This window comes from Sorex araneus, chromosome 5 (assembly GCF_027595985.1).
Source record: "Sorex araneus isolate mSorAra2 chromosome 5, mSorAra2.pri, whole genome shotgun sequence".
Taxonomy (NCBI): Eukaryota; Metazoa; Chordata; class Mammalia; order Eulipotyphla; family Soricidae; genus Sorex; species Sorex araneus.
In genome coordinates this window covers 209391948-209412488 of record NC_073306.1, presented here as the reverse complement: position 1 = coordinate 209412488, position 20541 = coordinate 209391948, and the positions used below count along the sequence as shown (strand labels likewise).

General features: G+C 65.2%; 1 protein-coding gene across 1 annotated transcript in view; it reads right to left on the bottom strand.

Moving 5' to 3' along the window:
• PKD2 (polycystin 2, transient receptor potential cation channel) overlaps positions 1–17628 on the bottom strand; it is a 33149-nt gene extending 15521 nt beyond the window's left edge. Inside the window, exons 1-6 of the mRNA XM_055138143.1 lie at positions 17099–17628; positions 9677–9787; positions 3964–4097; positions 2254–2504; positions 1711–1935; positions 949–1177 (exon numbers count right to left, since the gene is read on the bottom strand). Coding sequence (XP_054994118.1) covers positions 949–1177; positions 1711–1935; positions 2254–2504; positions 3964–4097; positions 9677–9787; positions 17099–17582 — 1434 coding nt within the window. The 5' untranslated portion in view covers positions 17583–17628. The remainder of the gene's footprint in view (positions 1–948; positions 1178–1710; positions 1936–2253; positions 2505–3963; positions 4098–9676; positions 9788–17098) is intronic.
• Positions 17629–20541: the final 2913 nt, after the last annotated feature.

Genomic DNA, 20541 nt, shown 5'->3' with positions numbered 1-20541 from the left:
GGGCACCCCGCGGTGGGCGGGGACACGAGGGCCAACCACAAAGGACCCAGAACCCCGAGGGGGACCGGCGGCCACCGGGGGAGGGCGCCCTGCTCCTTCCCGGGGGGCTCAGCTCCCTCGCCCCGCGGCTGCCAGGAGGGTTTGCCGGGGCAGGCAGCGAGGAATCCTCGGGACTCGGCCCCCGCCGACTCAGACCCCGCCGGCCCCCGCCTGATGCTGCGCCCACACTCCCCGCAGCACACGGTTCAAAGCCAGAGCGTGCGACCAGCCCCGCCGGGCGGGCGGAGTGAAGAACAGCGGAGGCCGGAGCGATAGCACAGCGGGGAGGGCGTTTGCCTTGCACGCAGCGACCCGGGTTCGATTCCCAGCATCCCACAGGGTCCCCTGAGCACCGCTAGGGGTGATCCCTGAGTGCGGAGCCAGGAGCGAGCCCTGAGCATCGCCGGGTGTGGCGCAAACCGCTTCCGGAAAGCTGAGCTCCCCGAGGGGCTGTTCAGGGCGGCGACCCCCTCTGCGTGCTGAGGAGCTGCAGAGACCCTTCCTGGGCGAGGCCCCAACGTCGGCGAGGATGGGGCAGAGGCTGCTGGGGCGGGCAGTGTGGCTCCGACTGGGGAAGGGCACGGGGGTCTCTGTGCCGCCCGACAGCAGCGCCTCCTTCTGGAAGCCCCTTCCCGCCCGAGCCTGACGCGTGTGCAGAGAAAGGAGAATCCGCCCTCGCCGGCCATTGCTCAAAGCAGCACCAGACTCTGTTTCCCCTCCCTGCCCCGTGCGGCGGGCCGAGCCCCCTGTACGCGAACTACCCTCTCCGTGCCGAGCACAACAGGCTGCACGATGCCCGCGGGGAAACGGTGAGCGTCGCTGGACCCCCCCCGCACTGCAGTGCTCGGGCGGGCCCAGGCGAGCACTGGCGGGGAGCACTGCGGCCTGCGGGCACCCCCGGGGACCTACCGCCACGATCACCACGTCCAGGCAGTTCCAGAAGCTCCGGAAGTAGTGCAGCCGGTGGATGCGGATCTCCAGGGCCTCCTCCACCGCGTAGTAGAGGACGAAGAGGCAGAAGACGAGCTCGCAGGCGGCCAGGAAGAAGTCGAAGGTGCTGGCGTAGCGCAGCAGCTTCACGGGCTGGAACTGCCACGACGGGACCACGCCGCCCGTGGCCGGGAACTCGGCCAGCAGCCTGCGCGCAGACCACGGTCACACGGCGCTCCCCGGCGACGAGCCCCCCCGCCCCCGAGCCAGCCCGGGAGGGGGTGGCGCTCAGACTTGGCCTCCGCTCCCTGCAGGCCTGACCCCAGTGACGCTGCGCCCTCCGCCCCTGAGGAGGGCACCCGAGGAACGCGCCCCGGGGCCTGGCACGTACGGCCCGGGGAAGGACGGGCCTGCAGTTGGCTGGGGCTGAGCCGGGCCGGCTCCCTGGAGGCGGTGTCCCTGGGGCCTGGCTCTGCGGGGTCCTGAGCAGGCCCTGGAGGCTGCTGGCTGCAGTCGCCCCACCCAGTGGGTGCTGCCTGCCGTGGCGAGGGTCCTGGGGCTGCAGCGACAGCACGGCGGGGAGGGCGTGTGCCTTGCACGCGGCTGGCTGACCCGGGTTCGATCCCCGGCATCCCATATGGTCCCCCCGAGCACCCCGGGGAGATTCCTGAGTGCAGAGCCGGGAGGGACCCAAAGAGAGAACAATAAAGCTCTTCCCGACGCCCAGAGCCCGGCACGCACCTGACCACGCAGAACAGGTTGATGTTGGCGTTGTACACGGAGAAGTCCACGAAGACGGCCCTGGTGCCCCGGTCCAGCCAGCCTAGGCGCCTGAGCGCGGCCACCTGGGCGGCCGCCTCCGCCCGCCCGCGCGGCAGGTCCAGGTAGTAGCCGGCGCCGCTGTAGGTGCCCATCAGGCCCCAGTGGCTGCTCCCGTTCAGGGCCTTCTCGCTCGTGTAGGTCCAGCTGGCGGGACACACCGGGACAGACGTGGGGCCTCGAGGGTCTCGCGGGGGGGTGGGGGGCGAGCTCGGCCGGGGCCCCCCACGAGGGTCTTCCCGCCCTCCCGCTGTTGGGTGGCCTCGCCCGGGGCCCCATGGGGTGATGGCACTTCGGGGACCTTACGAGGGTCCTCGTGCGATGGGACCCCGAGACCCCAGGGATGGCTTGGCCTGGCCCCGGGTGCGAGACGGCAGAGCAGGAGGAGCCCCGGGAGGGTGGAGAGGCCCCGCCCGGGGCCCCGCCCCAGCCGTCCGCCCGGGAGGCGTTCCCGCGGCCACTCACGCGGTGCCGTTGCGGGGCCCGAAGGGCGCCCGGTCCTCGCTGGCGGGCGAGTAGACGTCGTAGCACTCGGTGACCTCCTCGCGCAGGTCCTGGGGCACGGAGCAGGAGCCGTTGCGCACGCGGAGCTGCCGCAGGCGGGGCTGCCCCAGCAGCAGGTTCTCGGCGAAGACGAAGCTGTGGTTGTCGGCGTCCGGCCCGGGGCCCGGCTGCGGCTCCCAGTACAGCCCGTCCAGCAGCGCGCCCTCTGCGAACTGGGCCAAACGGGCACTCAGGGCGGCCGCCGGGGGGAGGGGGCGGGGGGACACAGGGCCGGGGGAACATGGGGGCGGGGGGGACACGGAGGCTGGGGGACACGGGGTCGGGGGGGCTGGGGGGACACAGAGGCTGGGGGACACGGGGCCGGGCCCTGTGGCTCCACCACACCTCCAGGCCAGGGCCTGGCCACAAGAAACGGCCAGTGCAACGTCCACTCTCGGTCAGGGGCAGCTCTGCGGCCACCATGCACTCAGGCCCCCCACAGTGACACGGCGCCCCGGGCCCGCGGGCTGGCACAGGGCGAGGGCACTTGCCTGGGTCGTGCCGGCCCTGGTCTGAGCCCCTGGCCCTGCATGGTGACCCCGAGGACCACAGCTGGGGTGATCCCTGAGCACGGAGCCGGGAATAAGGCCCGAGCGTGGCTGGCCGTGGCCTTGAGCAAAAATGAATCCAACAGCCGAGGCGGCCACGGACACACAGCGCAGGGCCCTGGCGGGGGGGGGGTGAGGGGCCCTCATGGGTGCACGCTCAGTCGCCCTGCAGGGCCTCCCGGGAAGAGCCGCTGGCCCAGGCCCGACTCTCCCAGCTCCCGTGAACGTTACCCAGGAAGGCCCCTTCCCCGCGCGGGGGGGGGAGAGCCTTTCTCGCCGTCTCGGCAGCCTGTGGCAGCCACGCAGTGGGCACCCGGTTTCCGAGCGGGACATGGGGCCCGGGCCCTGCAGGCCCCACTCTCAGGCCCAGCTCTCCACCCTGATCGCCAGGACTCTGAGCGCAGGCTCTGAGACGTCTAGAGGGGGCCGGAGCGAGGGCCCAGCGGGGAGGCGCTGACCGTGCACGCGGCTGGCCCGGGACTGACCCTCCGCCCCCACCCCCGCACGGTCCCCCGAGCCCTGCCAGGACGAGCCCGGAGCACCGCCAGGTGTGGCCCCAAAGCCACATAAAATACAAAACAAAAGAGAATTTTAGAGAGCGGCTGCCGGGAGAACAATGACCTCCTGCCCACGTTCCCGCGGGGCCGGCAGCGTCCACACCCGCCCCTGCCCGGCCCGCTGGACTCGGCCGCCAGGGGAACAGGGCCCGGGGCTGCTTCCCAAACTCGGGATCCTGGAAGTCAACGTGCCTACCGGGAGGCAGCACGGGGAGACGAGACAGGAAGACGGGGACCGCACCTGCCCCGGGGCCTCGCGACTGTCCCTGGATGGCCACTGTCCCCCTCTCTCCCCCGCCCTCAGCACCAGGCGTTTGTTTTGTTCTTCTTGTTTGGGGGCCGGGCCTGGCCACGCCCAGGGGTCACTCCTGCTCTCTGCTCAGGGGGCCGGTGGGGTGCCGGGGACGGGTCCCGGGTCGGCCCTCGCCGCTGGGCTACTGGCCGGGCCAGTTGCTTCTTCCCCCTGAGCTGCCCGCAGGCGGTGGCGCGGGTCAGGGAGCCTCCCCCAGGGCGCCCCCCGGCCATACCTTCCAGAAGTCCTCCATGGACGAGAGGGTCCTGAAGGTGGCTTTGTCCGCCCTGGACACCGGCGTGTCCAGGAAGAGCTGCGACATCAGGCGGGTGTAGTAGTAGCCGCCGGAGCTCATCATCCCGTAGGTCACTGCGGAGAGGGCGGGGGTCACCGGGCGGACGACACCCCCGCGGCCGGCTCTGCGGGGCCCGAGGGGCGACAACACTGTGTCCGCGCTCCCGCACAGCCCGGGGGCCAGCACGGGGTGGGGGTCCTCAAGGCACTGGGCATCCACCCAGCGCCGGACTCACTGAAAGCACGCCTGGATCTCCCCTCCCCCCCTCTCTCTCTCTCACACACACACACACACACACACACACACACACACACACACCACCATCTCTCTCTCTCACACACACACGCACACAAACCACCATCTCTCTCTCTCTCTCTCACACACACACACACAACACACACCCCACCATCTCTCTCTCTCACACACACACGCACACAAACCACCATCTCTCTCTCTCTCTCACACACACACACAACACACACCCCACCATCTCTCTCTCACACACACACACGCACACAAACCACCATCTCTCTCTCTCTCTCTCACACACACACACACATGCACACACACACACACGCACACACACACCCCACACGCTGATTTAAAAGCATCTCTGTCTTCCTGTGCCCTCCCTTCTCATCACCAATGACGACGGCTTGAGAAATTTCCCAGACTGGGTCTGAAGAGTCGCAAGCCTGCAGCTTGTGGCGCCCCCTGCTGGACGGCCTCAGAAACGCCTCCACCTGCGGCCACACGTTCAAAGGAGGGGCAGCTGACACTGACCCCCCCTCCAGCCCTCTTGGCTCACCCGTCAAGCCCCAACTAGGCAACACACTTTAAAGATGCAAATGCAGGAAATTAGAAAGTAAAGGAGGCACAAAAGATAAAATTAAGTGTGTGTGTGTGTGTGTGTGGTGGGCTTGCACACAGCCAACCTGGGTTCAATCCCCAGAGGCACACACAGGTAAAATTAAGGGTGTGTGTGTGTGTGTGTGTGTGTGTGTGTGTGTGTGGTGGGCTTGCACACAGCCAACCTGGGTTCAACCCCCGGTACCCCATACGGCCATCCTGAGCACACCAGGGGTGGTTCCTGAGTGAGAAGTCAGGTATAAGATCTGAGCATCGCTGGGTGTGATCCAAAAAACAACAACAAAACAAAACACCCACAAAAACACCCCCTAACCAACCAACCAACCAACCAAAGCCGCCCCTTCACAGGAGAAGACAAAGTGTCCCCAGTGACGGTCGAGAACAGAAGCCCTCGGAGGGTCGTCTCCCAGGCCGTGTGCAGTTTTTCTGCGAAACGTCACACTTCCCGTTCAGGTAAATGTCTGCTAAAGTCAGTACTGTTCTTGGGGGTATGTTTAGTGTTCAATGTGTTAAGATACAGGGCTGGGGAGATAACCGTGGGTAAGGCACCTGCCCGGTGCAGAGCCAACTCGGGTTCAATCCCTGGGACCCCGTCTGGTCCCCTGAGTTGGAATAAGCTCTGAGCACAGCTACGTATAATCCGCACCCTTTCAAAAAGAACCTATAACATAAAAGAAAAAGGGCCTCGCGTGTAGTTCTGACAAATATGTTAAAATGAAATGGTTTGTGATAGTTTTATAATTTTTTGGGGGGGCACAACAGCCAATGATGCTCGGGGGTTACCCTGGCTCTGTAGTCAGGAAGCCCCCCTGGTGGGACCCGGGGGACCATACTGGACACCAGGAATTGAATCCGGGTCGGCTGCACGCAAGGCCTTCCCACTGCACTGTCTCTCTGGACCCATTTACAAGTGCTTTCTGCCTCTTAACTTGAGCTATTTCTCTCACATACGGAAAATAACTAATATCAATGATATTGCGACACTTGTTTTTATTGAAAGAAACCTAGAAAAACGTGAAGGGAGCGATCACGTGCCCGAGAGAGAACTCGGGCCCGTCCACAGCGGGGAGGCCTCAATGCCCACCGTCGCTTCAGGGTCTGAACAGGGAACTTGACCACTTTTCTGGAATCCGTAGAAAGAACATATACGAGAAGACGCTCTGTTGTCTTTGGCCCAACTTCCCTAACGCTGCCCACGGCTCGGGTTAAACTCAGGACCCAGCACGTGTCAGAAACGCCATCACGCGTCCTATCAGCAACACACCGGTAAGTAAACGCTTCGAGGACGGATTCACAGCACCGCCGGGTTTCAGCCGGGAATTATCTCCAGCCACGCTTCGGAAAGGGGCTGACCAAGCGCCCCAACTCCTTCTGGCTGTGGGGACCACGTCCACTGCAGCTGGCGGGCCAGGCCAGAGTTAGGCGAGCGGGCGCAGAGCAAGCCCCCACACCCACCGGGAGGTCACTCGGGCCGGGGCCACGGAACAGCGGGGAGGGCGCTGGCCTCGCACCTGACTGACCCGGGTTCGGTTCCCGGCCCTGCAGATGGTCCCGAGCACCACCAGGAGCGGTTCCTGAGTGCAGGGCCAGGAGCCCGCCCTGAGCACTCGGGCTGCGGCTCCAGAGCCCCCCTGGCGAGCTCCCACCCTTCCCCTAGCCTGTGCGGCCCTTCCTGGTCGCTCCGACACACGCAGGGGGCGGGGGGCACGGAGACGAGGGTTCTGCACGATGGAAACGCCTCGCTGCGCCTCGCTACGTGCCCCGGGAATCCTGCTGACACGCAAGACGCTCACACCTCGGGGAGGGTGTCGGCCTTGCATGCCGCTGACCCGGGTTCGAGTCCCAGTATCCCACAGGGCCCCCCCAGCACCGCCAGGAGTGATTCCCGAGGGCAGAGGCAGGAGTGCAGGACGCCCCCGCCCTCCTGGGGGAGGGTTTGGGAGCCTGAGGAGGAGGAGCCGCCGGGATTTCCTTTCCTTCACGGTTGCGGTGCTCAGTCCCTGCGGGTGGAGGGGCCCTGTGGAGCCCGGGACCGAGGCCGGGGGTCCCGCACATGCCAGCCCCGCCCAGGCATCGGCGACACCCCGGCCTCTGCAGCTGATCTGGGGGCAAGAGGAAGGACCCAGCAGCGAGCACTGCGGGGGCTTCCCCGGGGTGCGGCCTGCTGCCCCGCGGGCCCTGGTGACCGGCCAATGCCCCCTGGGGTCTGAGCCCGAGGCGGGTGGACGCCAGCAGGCCGCGCTGGGCTCCGGGTGCTGACGGCTGCCGGGGCGAGAGTCTCCGAGTCTCCGGTGAAGGCGGAACACGGCCCCACCTTCCCCCTCTGTGACGAGGGCAGGAGAGCCGGGGGGGGGGCCCACGGGTGGCGGCAGCCACGTGCCTGACCCCGAGGGGCGGCCCAGAGACCCCAAAGGGCCGACGGGCTAACGTGGGGATGGGGACGAGGCGCCTGGGGTGACGGCCGGGCCGGGGCTGGGAGGGAGAGGGAGGGGCAGACCTTCCTTCACACGGCAAGACCTCCTGGGACACCACACCCAGAGCCCGGCCCACGGGAGCGAGCACTGGCCACTGAGCCACGTCCCCGGCCCGCACTGGACGGCGTCCAGAAGTCGGTGCTTCCGGTCTGCTCCTGCTCTGCAGAGCAAAGGGGTGGGCAGAGAGGGGGCGACCGGCACCCAGAGGAGCCTCACCCCTTGCTTCTGGGGTTTTTTTTTTTTGGGTCACACCCGGCGATCCTCAGGGCTGACTCCTGGCTCTGCACTCAGGAATCACTCCCGGCAGTGCTTGGGGGCCCTGTGGGATGCAGGAGTGGAAGATGAACAAACGGGACGTTAAGCTAAGAAGTGTCTGCGCCTCAAAAGAAAGTGACCGAAACACAGAGAGAGCCACGGAACAGGGAAAATTATTCACCAGCATCCAAGATGTAAAGCCTTGGCAGGGAAAAATACAAGGAGAGACATCCAGCCCCATCAAAAAATGGGGGGAAGAAATGAACAGAAACTGCCTCAAAGAAGAAATACAAACGGCCGAAAGACACGAAAAAATGCTCCACATCACTAGTCCTCAGGGAGATGCGAATCAAAACAACAATGAGATATCACCTCGAACCACAGAGACTGGCCCACATCCAAAAGAATAAGAACAACCAGTGCTGGCGTGGATGTGGGGAGAAAGGGACGCTCCTTCTCTGTTGGTGGGAATGCCGACTGGTCCAGCCTTTCTGGAAAGCAATATAGACAGTCCTTCCAAAACTAGAAATTGAGCTTCCATATGACCCAGCAATACCACTTCTGGGAACAGACCGGGGGGGCCAAAAACACAACAGAAAAGCCATCTGTACGTGCACTGCAGCACTACTCCCAACAGCCAGACTCTGGAAACAACCCGAGTGCCCGAGAACAGACGACTGGCTAAAGAAACTCTGGTACATCTACACAGTGGAATACTACGCAGCTATTAGGAGAGACGCTTATAAACGGGTGGATGTGGAGAGTGTCGTGCTGAGAGAAACGGGTCAGAAAGAGAGGGACAGACACAGAGGGACTGCACTCATTTGTGGGATGAAACAACACACAGTAAGAGATGAACACCCACGGAGAGTAGGAAGGAGGGCCAGGAGGACTGGCCACAGGTGCCGGGGCAGAGGGCAGTGGGGACAGAGAAGGGACCGCTACGGCAATGACAGCTGGAAGTGAGCCTCTGGGTAAGAACTGCGTGCTGACAGCAGGTAGAGGAACAGAGCCCTTAGCCTCTGCATGGCAAACCGTAAGGCCCAGGAGGAGGAGGGAGAGGGGGAGGGAGAGGGAGAGGGAGAGGGGGAGAGGGAGAGGGAGAGGGGGAGGGAGAGGGGGAGGGAGAGGGGGAGGGGGAGGGGGGAGGGGAAGAAAGGGGTAGGGGGGAGGGAACCTGGGGACACTGGTGGAGGGAAATGACCCTGGTGGAGGGACGGGTGTTGGAACACTGTATGACTGAAACTCAACCATGAACAGCTTTGTAACTGTGTATTTCATGGTTTAGCACTGCACTGTAGCACAGTCGTCCAGTCGTTCATCAATTTGCTCGAGCGGGCACCAGTAACGTCTCCATTGTGAGACTTGTTGTTACTGTTTTTGGCATATTGAATACGCCACAGGAGGCTTGCCAGACTCTGCCGTGCAGGCAGGATACTCTCGGTAGCTTGCCGGGCTCTCCAAGAGGGATGAAGGAATCGAACCCGGGTCAGCGGCATGCAAGGCAAATGCCCTACCCGCTGTGCTATCTCTCCAGTCCATATTTTATGGTGATTCAATTAAATTAAAAAAAAAAACAAACAAATCCAGTTTTGCTGCAGACTGTACAATAATCGATCTAATGAAACTGACGGAGAGTTACTGTCAAGAAATCAAATGCAACGATTCTTTTTCTTGGTCTCTTGGCCGGCTGGGGGCGGGGGGTCCCTAGCAGTGCTCAGGAGACCCTGGGGTCACTCTCGGTGGTACCAGCTGAGTCTGGCTGTGCGGCTGGAAGGTTCAATGCATGTGTGTGTGAGCACGAGTATGTGTATGTGTGTGGAGTGTGTGTGTGAGTGCGTGTATGCACGTGAGTGTGTGAGCGTGTGTGACTGTATGTGTGCGTGTCTGTGTGTGTGAGTGTGACTGCGTATGTGTGCGTGAGTGTGTGTGTGTGTGAGCGTGTGTGTTTTGTGTGTGTGAGGCAGACACCGTGGACAGAGCCCGGGGACGCCTCTCCCTGGCCACGGGGACGGGCGGGGGTGCGGGGCCCGGGCGGCGGGAGGGTCACTCACGGATGCACAGGACGACGAGGAAGGGCAGGAAGGTGAGGAGCTCGCGGAGGACGCTCTGCAGGTACTGCTCGCGGTCGCTGCTCTCCTGCATCAGGCTGGTCCCCCACAGGCCTTGCGGGTGGAGACAGGGAGAAGGCGTGTGACATCGCGGGGAAGCAGCAGCCGGCAGAGGGCCGCCGCCCCCTCTCCATCCCAAACACACGCCTCGGGTTTGGGGCCCACCCAGCAGTGCTCGGGGCTGACTCCTGGCTGTGTGCTCAGGGCTGACTCCCGGCTGTGTGCTCGGGGCTGACTCCCGGCTCTGTGCTCGGGGCTGACTCCCAGGCTCTGTGCTCAGGCTCACTCCTGGCAGTGCTTGGTGGGCCCTGTGGGATGCCGGGATTTGAACCCGGGCCGGCCGTGTGCAAGGCAAGCGCCCTGCCTGCCGTCCTACGGCTCCAGCCCGGCCCAGCACCAACACCTGAGCACAGCTGGGAGCCTGCTCTGGCCGGGGGAGGCTGGAGCGAAGGAGTCGCGTAGCTGGTTCTAGAGCCTGCCCCTGAGCTGGCAGGGGAGTGGGCAAAGCCCCGGCTATCTCAGGAGACGGGGGAGGGGGGGAGGGAGGGCAGGCCCGCCACCCGTACTCCTAGGCCCAGTCCAGTGCGCGGCTGACTACTGGCCAAGGAGCCTTTGTGGCCCCCCAAGGACAGACGGACGGACGGACGGGCGCCCAGTGTCTGAGGGACGGGGGCCTGGCATGCCCGGGTGACCGTGTGCCTGCGGGGGCTACACGGGTGGGCCTGCTCCCGCCCACACGGCTCTCAGGGACGAACCCCCAGCTCCCAGTCCTGCCCCGCCACGGCCGAGACCCCGCGGGGCACCCAGACCCCCACTGTCCTGGGCCCCGAGACAGTCGCGGGCCGGCCACGTCCTGCCTTTCCAGACGGAAAAAGTGATGGGCGGAGGCGCAGGGATGACCTCAGCCTGAGAGAGAGAGAGGGAGAGAGAGGGAGGGAGGGAGACAGGGAGGGAGGGAGAGAGAGAGAGAGAGGGAGAGAGAGAGAGAGAGGGAGAGAGAGGGAGGGAGAGAGACAGGGAGGGAGGGAGAGAGAGAGAGAGAGGGAGAGAGAGGGAGAGAGGGAGAGAGAGGGAGGGAGAGAGAGAGAGGGAGAGAGAGGGAGAGAGAGAGACAGGGAGGGAGGGAGAGAGAGAGAGGGGAGAGAGGGAGAGAGAGGGAGAGAGAGGGAGGGAGAGAGACAGGGAGGGAGGGAGAGAGAGAGAGAGGGAGAGAGAGGGAGAGAGAGAGACAGGGAGGGAGGGAGAGAGAGAAGGAGGGGGAGAGAGAGACAGGGAGGGGGAGAGAGACAGATAGGGAGAGAGAGACAGGGAGGGAGAGAGACAGGGAGGGAGAGAGACAGAGAGGGAGAGAGGGACAGGGAGGGAGAGAGAGGGAGGGAGAGAGAGACAGAGACAGGGAGAGAGAGGGAGAAGGAGGGAGGGAGAGAGAGAGGGAGAGAGACAGGGAGGGAGAGAGGGAGAGAGAGAAGGAGGGAGAAGAGAGGGACAGAGACAGGGAGAAGGAGGGAGAGAGAGAGAGAAAGAGAGGGAGAGGGAGAGAGGGAGGGAGGGAGAGAGAGGGACAGAGAGGGAAGGAGAGAGAGAGAGGGAGAGAGAGGGAAGGAGAGAGAGAGAGAAGGAGGGAGAGAGAGAGGGAGAGAGACAGAGGGAAGGAGGGAGGGAGAGAGGGAGAGAGAGGAGGGTGGGAGGGAGGGAGGGAGACAGGGAGATGGGGAGAGGGAGAGGGAGATGGGGAGAGGGAGAGGGAGAGGGAGGGGGAGGGCGGTGAGCCCTGTGGAAGAGCCTCCCGCCTCCCCGTCCTGGCCCTTGCCCCTCCCCCCCGCAGTGCTCCCCGCAGTGCTCCCGGGCGGCCCTGGCTCCCCGTCCCCGACTTCCTGCAGGACAGCAGGAGCCCCACCGTGCTACGCGGGCGCCCGTGCCAAGGCGGATTACTCACGCGCGAGCAATGCAGGGGCGGGGCGTGCGGGGCCGGGGAGGCAGACAGACTCGGGACGTGGAAAATCACAGGCGCACAGACGCGGCCGGCACGCACGGCCACGCGCCCCCGGGAGCCAGGACGACACGGCCACTGGCGGGGCAGGGCAGGGCCGACCCCGGGCCCAGCGGGACGCTCCCCCGCCCCCCACGGGAACCCCCTGCTGCTTCTCCTCAGGGGCTCCGAGGGGCGCCTCCCCCCACGGCCGGGCACTAAGCGCCTTCAAGGCTCTCCGGGCTCGGGCGCTGCTTCTCCGGGCGCCGTCCCGCCCGTGGTCAGCCCGGGGGGTACACAGCCCAGCCCTGCCGTCAGTGTCCCCTGTCCCCCTGCGCTCGGGGTGCTCCGGAAGAGGAGGGAGGACGCGGCCCCGGGGACCCGACGAGGCTCCGACCTCGTCCACAAGGGCGCAGGGCACAGCAGCGCCGAAGGGGACCGGGCGTCCACGTGCGCAGTCCCGGGGCCCTGGGGGCCGGCTGGCCCTGGGAACCGAGTGGGAGGGCCCGGCACAGCGGCGGCCCAGGCGGGAAGGAGCCTCGACAGTGGGGGGCGGCAGCCTGACCCTGGGCCCCAGTGCCAGCGCCAGGCGGGACGAGGACCCCCCCCCCCCCGCCCGCTACAGCCCCCGGGGAGGGCGTGTCTGCCCCTCCAGCCCGGGGCCCTCGGCAGGCACACCCCCGGGCACTCGTGGGCAGGGGCCGGCCCTGCGCTGCGGCCTTGGGGTCGGGCTGCCCACACGCCGCCTCTGCCACTCGGGCACCGTCTGACCCCGTGTCCCACGCTGCCATTTCCGTGCCGGAGAACGGGAGATGAGCACCCCTTGGCGGGTGTGCGTGCGTGTGTGTGTGTGTGTGTGTGTGTGTGTGTATGGTATGTGTGTGTGCAGTGCTTAGAAAGGTCCTCTGTGTGTGTACGTCTTTGTGTGTGTCCCCGGTGTGTGTGTGTGAGCGTGAGTGTGTGTGCGTGTCCCTGGAGGGTGTGTGTGAGTGTGTGAGTGTGTAGTAGTTAGAAGGGTCTTGTGTGTATGTCTCTGTGTGTCCCCCTGGTGTGTGTGTGTGTGTGTGCGTGTGTGTGTGTGTCTGTGGTGCTCAGAAGGGTCCGCTGGGCTGTCCAGAGAGAGAATGACAGAGTCTCAGTCCCGGCCCACTTCTGCAGGGCACGGGCTGGGCTGTCCAGACCCAGCCTGGACTCCAGAGGAGGACAGTCCCCCAGCCCAGAGGGCTCGGGCTGCCTGGCCCAGCTCTCCTCCAGGGCATCAGAGAGACCCCGGCTGTGTGGAGTCTGGCTTAGGAACACGAAAGCGAACGTCTGAGGGGCCAGGAGCGGCGTGGGGAGGCCCCGTGGGAGAGGAGTGCCCCTCCCTCCACCGGGCCCTCGCGGGGAGGACAGGCTCAAGCCCTGGACTCAGCCTCTCAGGCCTCCCCGACGGGCTGGCGAGACCCAGCCGGCCCAGGGGCTCGGGCGCGGGCCCTCTGCCCTCTGCCCTCCCGAGCTGTCCAGACGGCTGCGTCTCTCTGACCTGAGTCCGGCCCGCTGCTCGTCAGGGCACCTCGGGGCTCCCCGAGGCCCTCTGGGGGGCACGCGCCTTTCCCCGCCCTCACACACTGCCCTGTCCCCAACTGCCGCGCGGACTCGCCCCGGGCGTCCCGGGCAGAGCTGCCCTTCCTGGGACCCTCCCCTACTGAGTTGGTCCGGCCGCCCTGAGCGGAGGCTCCTATTACTCACGCCTGGATCCGAGCAAGGACCCCAGGGGACCCCTGCAGATGCCGACCCACAAACCCTGCTGTGCACAGGTTCGGCACAAACCCCAGGAGGAGCGACACTCCGTTAAAATAAAAAAAAAGAAGAAAGTCCCAAAGCGATGAGAATACAAATGCACGTTTGTTCGGACTCACGGCGCAAAGAGAAATGGCAGAGAGGACGGGCGAAGGTGTGGAGCACAGCACAGGGGCGGTCAGCGGGCCCGGTGCCCTGGGCGGAGGAGACACAGCACTGCGGGGTCGAGCCCTGGGAGCGAGGCAGAGCCAGACTCGAGCTGCAGGCACCGTGGCGCGGGGACACGTGTGGTGGGGAGGGCAGGCGGGGTCGCCTCTCACTGGACACCGCTTCCGGGGGAGTGACGGAGTTCTGCAAAGGGCGAGGGTCCCCCAGAGTACACGAGGGGGGCGCCCATCTCTCCGGGCTGGCTCACACGGCGGGCACCTCTGCATTTCTCCGGGAGCAGGCACGGCCCGACTGCAACGGGGACAAACACCCCCGACACACTCGAGGGGGACACTGCCACTGGCCTTGCACGCAGCCGGCCTGGGTTCGATCCCCGGCACCCCGTACGGTGCCCTGCGTCCTCCAGGAGGGATCCCCGCGCGCAGAGCCAGGAGTCGGCCCTGAGCACCGCTGGGTGTCACCCCCAAACAAAGCATCTCACACAGGAGTTTCTGCTGGCCCACCAGCGTGGCCGCGAGCAGAGCAAACACAGCTGCGGGCGCCGCGGGGTGTGGGTCTGTGTGCAGAGCACGGGGGGCCTCTGCCCCTCTTTCCTGGCGGGCCCCTGGCCTCCCTGCCTCCTGGGCAGTGCACCGGCCGCCCCTGGCCCCTCTCCCCAGCTTCTGCTGCCCGCAGACTCTCCAACGGCTTCCGTGCATTCGGGGATGTCAGGCCCCTCACGTTCCTCTACACACTCCTCACTCGCACTAAGAGTGCTCGGCCGCCCGGCCACGGGGAGGGGGCGTCTGTGCCCCAGTGCGCAGCACAGAGCACTGTGGAGCGAAAGGGAACACGGGCGGTTGGGCACCCCCTCTCCCTTCTGCACGGTGGACCAGGCCCGGGGCACGGGAGTCGCACGGACTCACCAAGGCCGCAGGGGAATCCCCAGCTGCGCCCAACTTCTGCAGCCTGACCTTCAGAGAGCGCACGACGCTGGCCTCTGACCCGGGCACTGCCCATGCGGCCCGGCACCGGCCCCGCCCTGGGAAGCTGAGAGCGCAGAGCACGACCAGCCTACGCCGTGGGCTTCGCTGTCGGCGTCTGTCCACGGCCTGGCACAGGTGCCGGGCTCACACGGGGGCAGCCACGCACCAGGGCCACTCGCTCCACTACCGCAAGATGCGATTCCGCTATTAAAGGGAGCAGGAGGGGCTGGAGTGATAGCACAGCGGGTGGGGCGTTTGCCTTGCACGCGGCCGACCCGGGTTCTAATCCCAGCATCCCATATGGTCCCCTGAGCACCGCCAGGAGTAATTCCTGAGTGCAGAGCCAGGTGTAACCCCTGTGCATCGCCGGGTGTGACCCAAAAACCAAAAAAAAAAAAAAAAAAAAAAGGGAGCAGGAGTTGATTCTACGCTATTTTTTATGATTAACGTTTTCTTGAGTCTACTTTCCAGTTAATCAGACCATGGATAAATTCTGGCCAGAGATCCCGCCCCCAGGCAGGGCCACACCCGGCGATGCCAGGGGCCACTCCTGGGCCTGCACTCAGGGGTCAGTCTTGCCCTGGGGCTCATACAGGATGCTAGGGACTGAGCCAAGGTGAGCCGCTACCTTCCGTACTACCTCTCCGGCCCCACCTAGAAATTTTAATCTAAGCTCTTCGTTGCAAATTTTCTAAAAATTTAGCTTAAATAAATTTGGATAATATCCTCAAATAAGAGCATTTATTTCATTACGATTCACTATTTAGTTTATTCAAAGAGTGAAGTATATGATCAAACGCTTAAACAGAATGAAACGATTCATGTGACTTACTATCACTTTTAAGAAACTTTTCATTTGAGGTGATGATTTTTAAAAACACAAATGAAATCATATTAAATAAAATCAGATGCCACCTAATACAGTTCTAAATTCCCCAAAAAAGTCTCTGGTATCTTACTCATCTGTATAGGTTGTCTTCCATCACACTGAATCAAATTAAGCCCTTTTTTTTGGGGGGGGGGCAAAAGAATGACCAAGATGAATATTTAGAATGTTTTAATGATTTAAATCTATGAAACTCACAACACGGCAGAAACTTGCTATAATTTACCGTATCTCATTTAATTTTCCATCAGGCGCTTACTATTATGATTTTTTTTAATTTAAAAAGTGGGGCTAAGAAACTTGTCCAGGTAGATCCAGGGCTGAACAAGGGCCCGGGGTCGGCCTTTCTTATTGTTGCTCTACCAACATCTGGATGGTTTGGGGTTTAAAATTGGCGAAAGTAACAGATTTCCTATCAACAGGGACACTCTTGGAGTTGGTCATTCAAGGAGCAAGCAGAGGGGACCGACTTTGAGGATGATGCGGGCCAAACCGTGCGGGAAAACCGGGCCCACCTGCTCTCGGAAATGCACACACTCCTGCCTGCAGCACACCCTCCTGCCACACACCCTCCTGCCACACACCCTCCTGCCTCACACCCTCCTGCCTGCACACCCTCCTGCCTGCACACCCTCCTGCCACACACCCTCCTGCCACACACCCTCCTGCCGGGAACCTCCAAGGTTCCATTCCCGCCGCCTCTGGGGGCTTCGCGCTCACGCTGGCATCCCTGAACCCCACTCCCAAGCCTCCCCGCTCTCCGACCTTCCTTTGCAAAAGACCTTCCTTTGCAACCGCGTCTGGGCCCGGCCCGCGTCTGGTAAGCTGTGTGGGCTGCGGAGGCTCCTGCAGGCGGGTGCGGGCGGTGCCCCAGCATCCCCGGGACACTGGGACCCGCGCACGGGCCTCCTCGGCGGCGCTCCCGGATGCGGGAATCCTGCTCCCCGCGTCCCGGGGAGGAAGGACCCGGTGCACGGCCCTAGCCCCGGGGTGGCGGGTGAAGTGCGGGGAGCTGCAGGTCCCAGGAATGCAGGTCCCGGGGGTGCAGTGCGGGGTGCGGGTCTCGGGGGGTGCAGTGCGGGGACTGCAGGTCCCAGGGGTGCAGTGTGGGGGCTGCAGTGCGCGGGCGGTGCACGGGTGAGCGTTCCTGGGGTTGCAGTGCAGGGTGCAGGTCCTGAAGGTGAAGTGCGGGGTGCGGGTTCCCAGGGGTGCAGTGCGGAGTGCGGGTCCCAGGGGTGCAAGTCCCGGGGGTGCAGTGCGGGGTGCGGGTCGCAGGGGTGCAGGTCCCGGGGTTGCAGTGCGGGGGCTGCAGGTCCCGGGGGTGCAGTGCGGGGTGCGGGTCCCAGGGGTGCAGGTCCCGGGGGTGCAGTGCGGGGTGCGGGTCCCAGGGGTGCAGGTCCCGGGGGTGCAGTGCGGGGTGCGGGTCCCAGGGGTGCAGGTCCCGGGGGTGCAGTGCGGGGTGCGGGTCCCAGGGTGCAGGTCCCGGGGGTGCAGTGCGTGGTGCGGGTCCCAGGGGTGCAGGTCCCGGGGGTGCAGTGCGGGGTGCGGGTCCCAGGGTGCAGGTCCCGGGCCGCGGGCTCCCGCCCGAGCGCTCTTACCTCGGAGCCCGCGTCGCAGCCTCTCGGGCCAGGCCGGCGGCGCCGGCGGCGTGTCCCGGGGCCGGTGGCGCGGCCGCAGGTCCCCGGCGGCGCCGGGGCTGCCCCCCGCGGGGCCCGGCTCGTCGCGCCGCCGCCGTCCGCCCGCGCCGGGGAAGCCCCCCAGCCCGCGGCCCCGCGCGCCCGCCGCGCTCGCCCTGCGCCCGCCGGGCCGCCACTCCACGTCCATCTCCACCACCATGCCGCCGTCCTCGCCCTCCACCTCCTCGTCCGCCTCGTCGTCCTCCTCCTCCGCCTCGAAGCCCGGGTTGTCGCGGCTCCACGCCTGGCGCGAGCACGCCGACGGCGGCGGCGACGGCGAGGCCGAGGCCCCGGCCGGGGGGTCCCGCGCCGCCTGCCGGATGCGCTCCATCTCCATGGCCAGGCCCCGCGGCCCGCGCGCCGCCGCCTCGGCCTGCTGCGGCTGCACGCGGCGGGACAGCACCATGGCTCAGCGGCGCCCGCCGCGCGCGCGCCCCGCAACGCCCGCCGCCGCCCCGCGCGCCCGCGCCGCCCGCGCCGCCGGAGCCATGTTCCCCGCGCCGCGCCTGCCCGGGCCCGGCCCCGCCCCGGGGCGGCCCCGCCCCCAGGCCCAGGCCACGCCCCCGCCGCCGGAGCCATGTTCTTCCCGCCGCGCCTGCCCCGATGCCGGGCCCCCGCAGCAGACCCCGACGGCAGGGCAGACCACGCCCCGCAGGCAGGCCACGCCCCGCCGCCGCCGGAGCCGCCCGCCCGCGCCTGCCCAAGCCCAAGCCCAAGCCCAGGCCCCGCCGCGCCGCGCAGCCCCGCCCCTGAGCCCAGACCCCGCCCCCAAACTAGGCCCCGCCCTTAAGACCGGGTCACGCCCCTCCGCCTCCGCAGCCGCCCGGGTCGCCGGAGCCATGTTCTTTCCTGGCCCGGGTCAGCCCCGCCTCTAAGATTAGGCCCCGCCCCAATCCCCGCCCCTGAGCCCAGGCCTCTCCCCCAGGGCTCCAGGCCACGCCTCGCCGCGCTGTCGCCGCCGGAACTGCTTGAACCGCCGGGGCTTCCCGAACCGCTTGAGCTGCCAGAGCTATGTTCTTCTCGGCCCAGGCCCGCGCCTGCCTGCGCCCAGGCCCCACCTCGCTCTGAAGCCCCATCCTCAAACCCTAGGCCACATCCTAAAGCCCATCCTAGCCCCTAAGTTCCAGGCCACGCCTCCGGGCCGTAGACCCCGCCCCTCAGCCCCAGGACACGCCCCAAGCTCCAGGACACGCCCCTCTTGCCGAGGCCCCGCCTTCTCCATGAGGACCAGGCCTGCGGCTAGGCCCCGCCCCTCATAGCCCCGCCTCTCCCTCTGCTCAGGCTCCGCCCTACACTTACCCCGCCCTGCCTTCTCCTCTGGAGGCCCCGCCCCCTGCCCTGGGCCCCGTCCCCTGCCCTGGGCCCGCCCAGCAAGGATTCTGGTTCCCGCACTCTCCTGCGGGGGTGCCCGGGGTGGGCCTGTCCCGCATGCCCGGAGGTCTGAGGACAGACGAAGGCTCCGACACGTGGGGCTGGGGTGTGGGGGATAGTTGTTTTGTTTGTCTTTTATTTTTGGGTCACACCCACCCACGGTGCTCAGGACCAGGAGGGGTGCGGAGGACTGAACCCGGGTGCGAGGCCAGCGTCCTCCTCGCTCTGCTGTGCCCCTGGCCCAGTACAAGTCTTTTAAGTGGGTGAACACAGGAGCAAGGAAGAAATAAGTCAGTGCATGTTGACCCCAGAGCTGGGCTCGCCGTGCTCGAGGGTGCGGAGGGGCCAGGATGCATGAAAAAAGCGACCCCCCCCCAAAAAATATAGAAGGGCCACGGGTCGGTGCTACGTGCTGAGTCCTCCAGCGACGGGCTGCAGGGAAGGCCCCTTTAAGGCCTCTGTCCAGCCTCTGCCGGAGGGACGGGGCAGCGGGCAGCAGCACCCGAGCGTGGGAGAGGCCGGCCGGCTCCCACCGGCTCTCTGCTGGCCCTTCCCCGCCCTCTGCAGAGTCCTTGGCTGTCCTCTGCCAGCTCATTTCGGAGTGCCACCGGCCCCAGGGTGCAGTGCGCCCGGGGTGCCCCTGTCCCGCACCCATCTGGAAGCTTCTGGAAGGCAGGTCGGGTGGGGCTGGGCCGTGGGCATGCCCCGCTTGCAAGGTCTGCAGTGCTCTTCCGGCCGGACGTGTGCGCTTCGCTTCTGCACCGCGCGCTCAGGCCCAGCCCTGCCTGTGTCCAGCTGCGGCCCGGCGCCGGTGTCCTCCGCTCCGGCTGCGCGGGGAGGAGCAGAGGGCCGAGGGCTGGAGCGCCCCCCTCCCTTGGGGAGCCCCGAGTGCTTGGCCCAAGGCGGGCAGTAATTAGAGCGTCCCCATCTCAGGAGACTGGTGAGCCAATGGGAGTCCCGGACTCCTGAGCACTGTGGCAGAGCTGTCGTTAGCCCTTAGGAGGAGAATAGCTCCTCTGGAAGTCTAGTGCCCATCAGCAGTGCCCTTCAGCGCTTCAAGTGCTCCAGGCGTGGCTCCAGGGCGGGGAGGGGGCAGATGCGGCCCCAGGGAACCTACCTTCCGCTTAGTTGAGCTGCAGCAATCAGCCTCTTCCGTGAGCTGACCCCTGAGGCCCAGCCTTCCCCGGGGAGGCTCCACGCAGTGGTGCTCAGGGATCACTCCTGCACGCGCTGGGGACCATGTGGGATGCCAGGGCTGGGCCCCCGGTTGGCTGTAAGCAAGGCAAGTGCCCTGCCCACTGCACTGTCTCTCTGGCCCTTGCGTGGGTGTGTGGTTTCCTTTGCAGTCAGGTCCCTTCCCTGGGGTCCCAGGTGGTGGGACTCTGTGGTGGGAAGCAGAGGGCTCACACCAGCCGGGCAAGTGTGAGCCCTCAGCCCCTGCAACATCCTCCAGCCCCCGTCAAAGTTTACTGACCAACCACCGCTTCTCTTCGGCCCCAGGGACCTTGAACAGCTCCCAGGAGATGAGGCTATCGACTGTTCTGCATATTCTTTCCCTTTGTACCGCACCTGGGCCCCAAAGGAATTAAGATTTTTCCAAAGTTGAAGGTTAAAAAGAGAGCAGATGGCTGCTGAGTTTTTTGCTTCTTGGCTCTTACTGTTTGCGGGTGCAAACAGCTTTCCTGGGGTCCCCTGGTCAGGCACAAGTGGCAGGAAACCTGGGTTTCGCCTTCTTCCCACCCCCTTCAGAGATGACCTGGTGTCATTAGCATGGCTGTGGCCTGGCCCTGTTATCACTATATTAGAAAGACTTTAGGGTTTTTTTTCTTTTCTTTCTTTCTTTTTTTTTTTTTTTTTTGCTTTTTGGGTCACACCCAGCGATGCACAGGGGTTACTCCTGGCTCTGCACTCAGGAATCACTTCTGGTGGACTCGGGGGCCCATATGGGATGCTGGGGGTCAAAGGCCGTACCCAACTTTAGGCATCATGAAAGT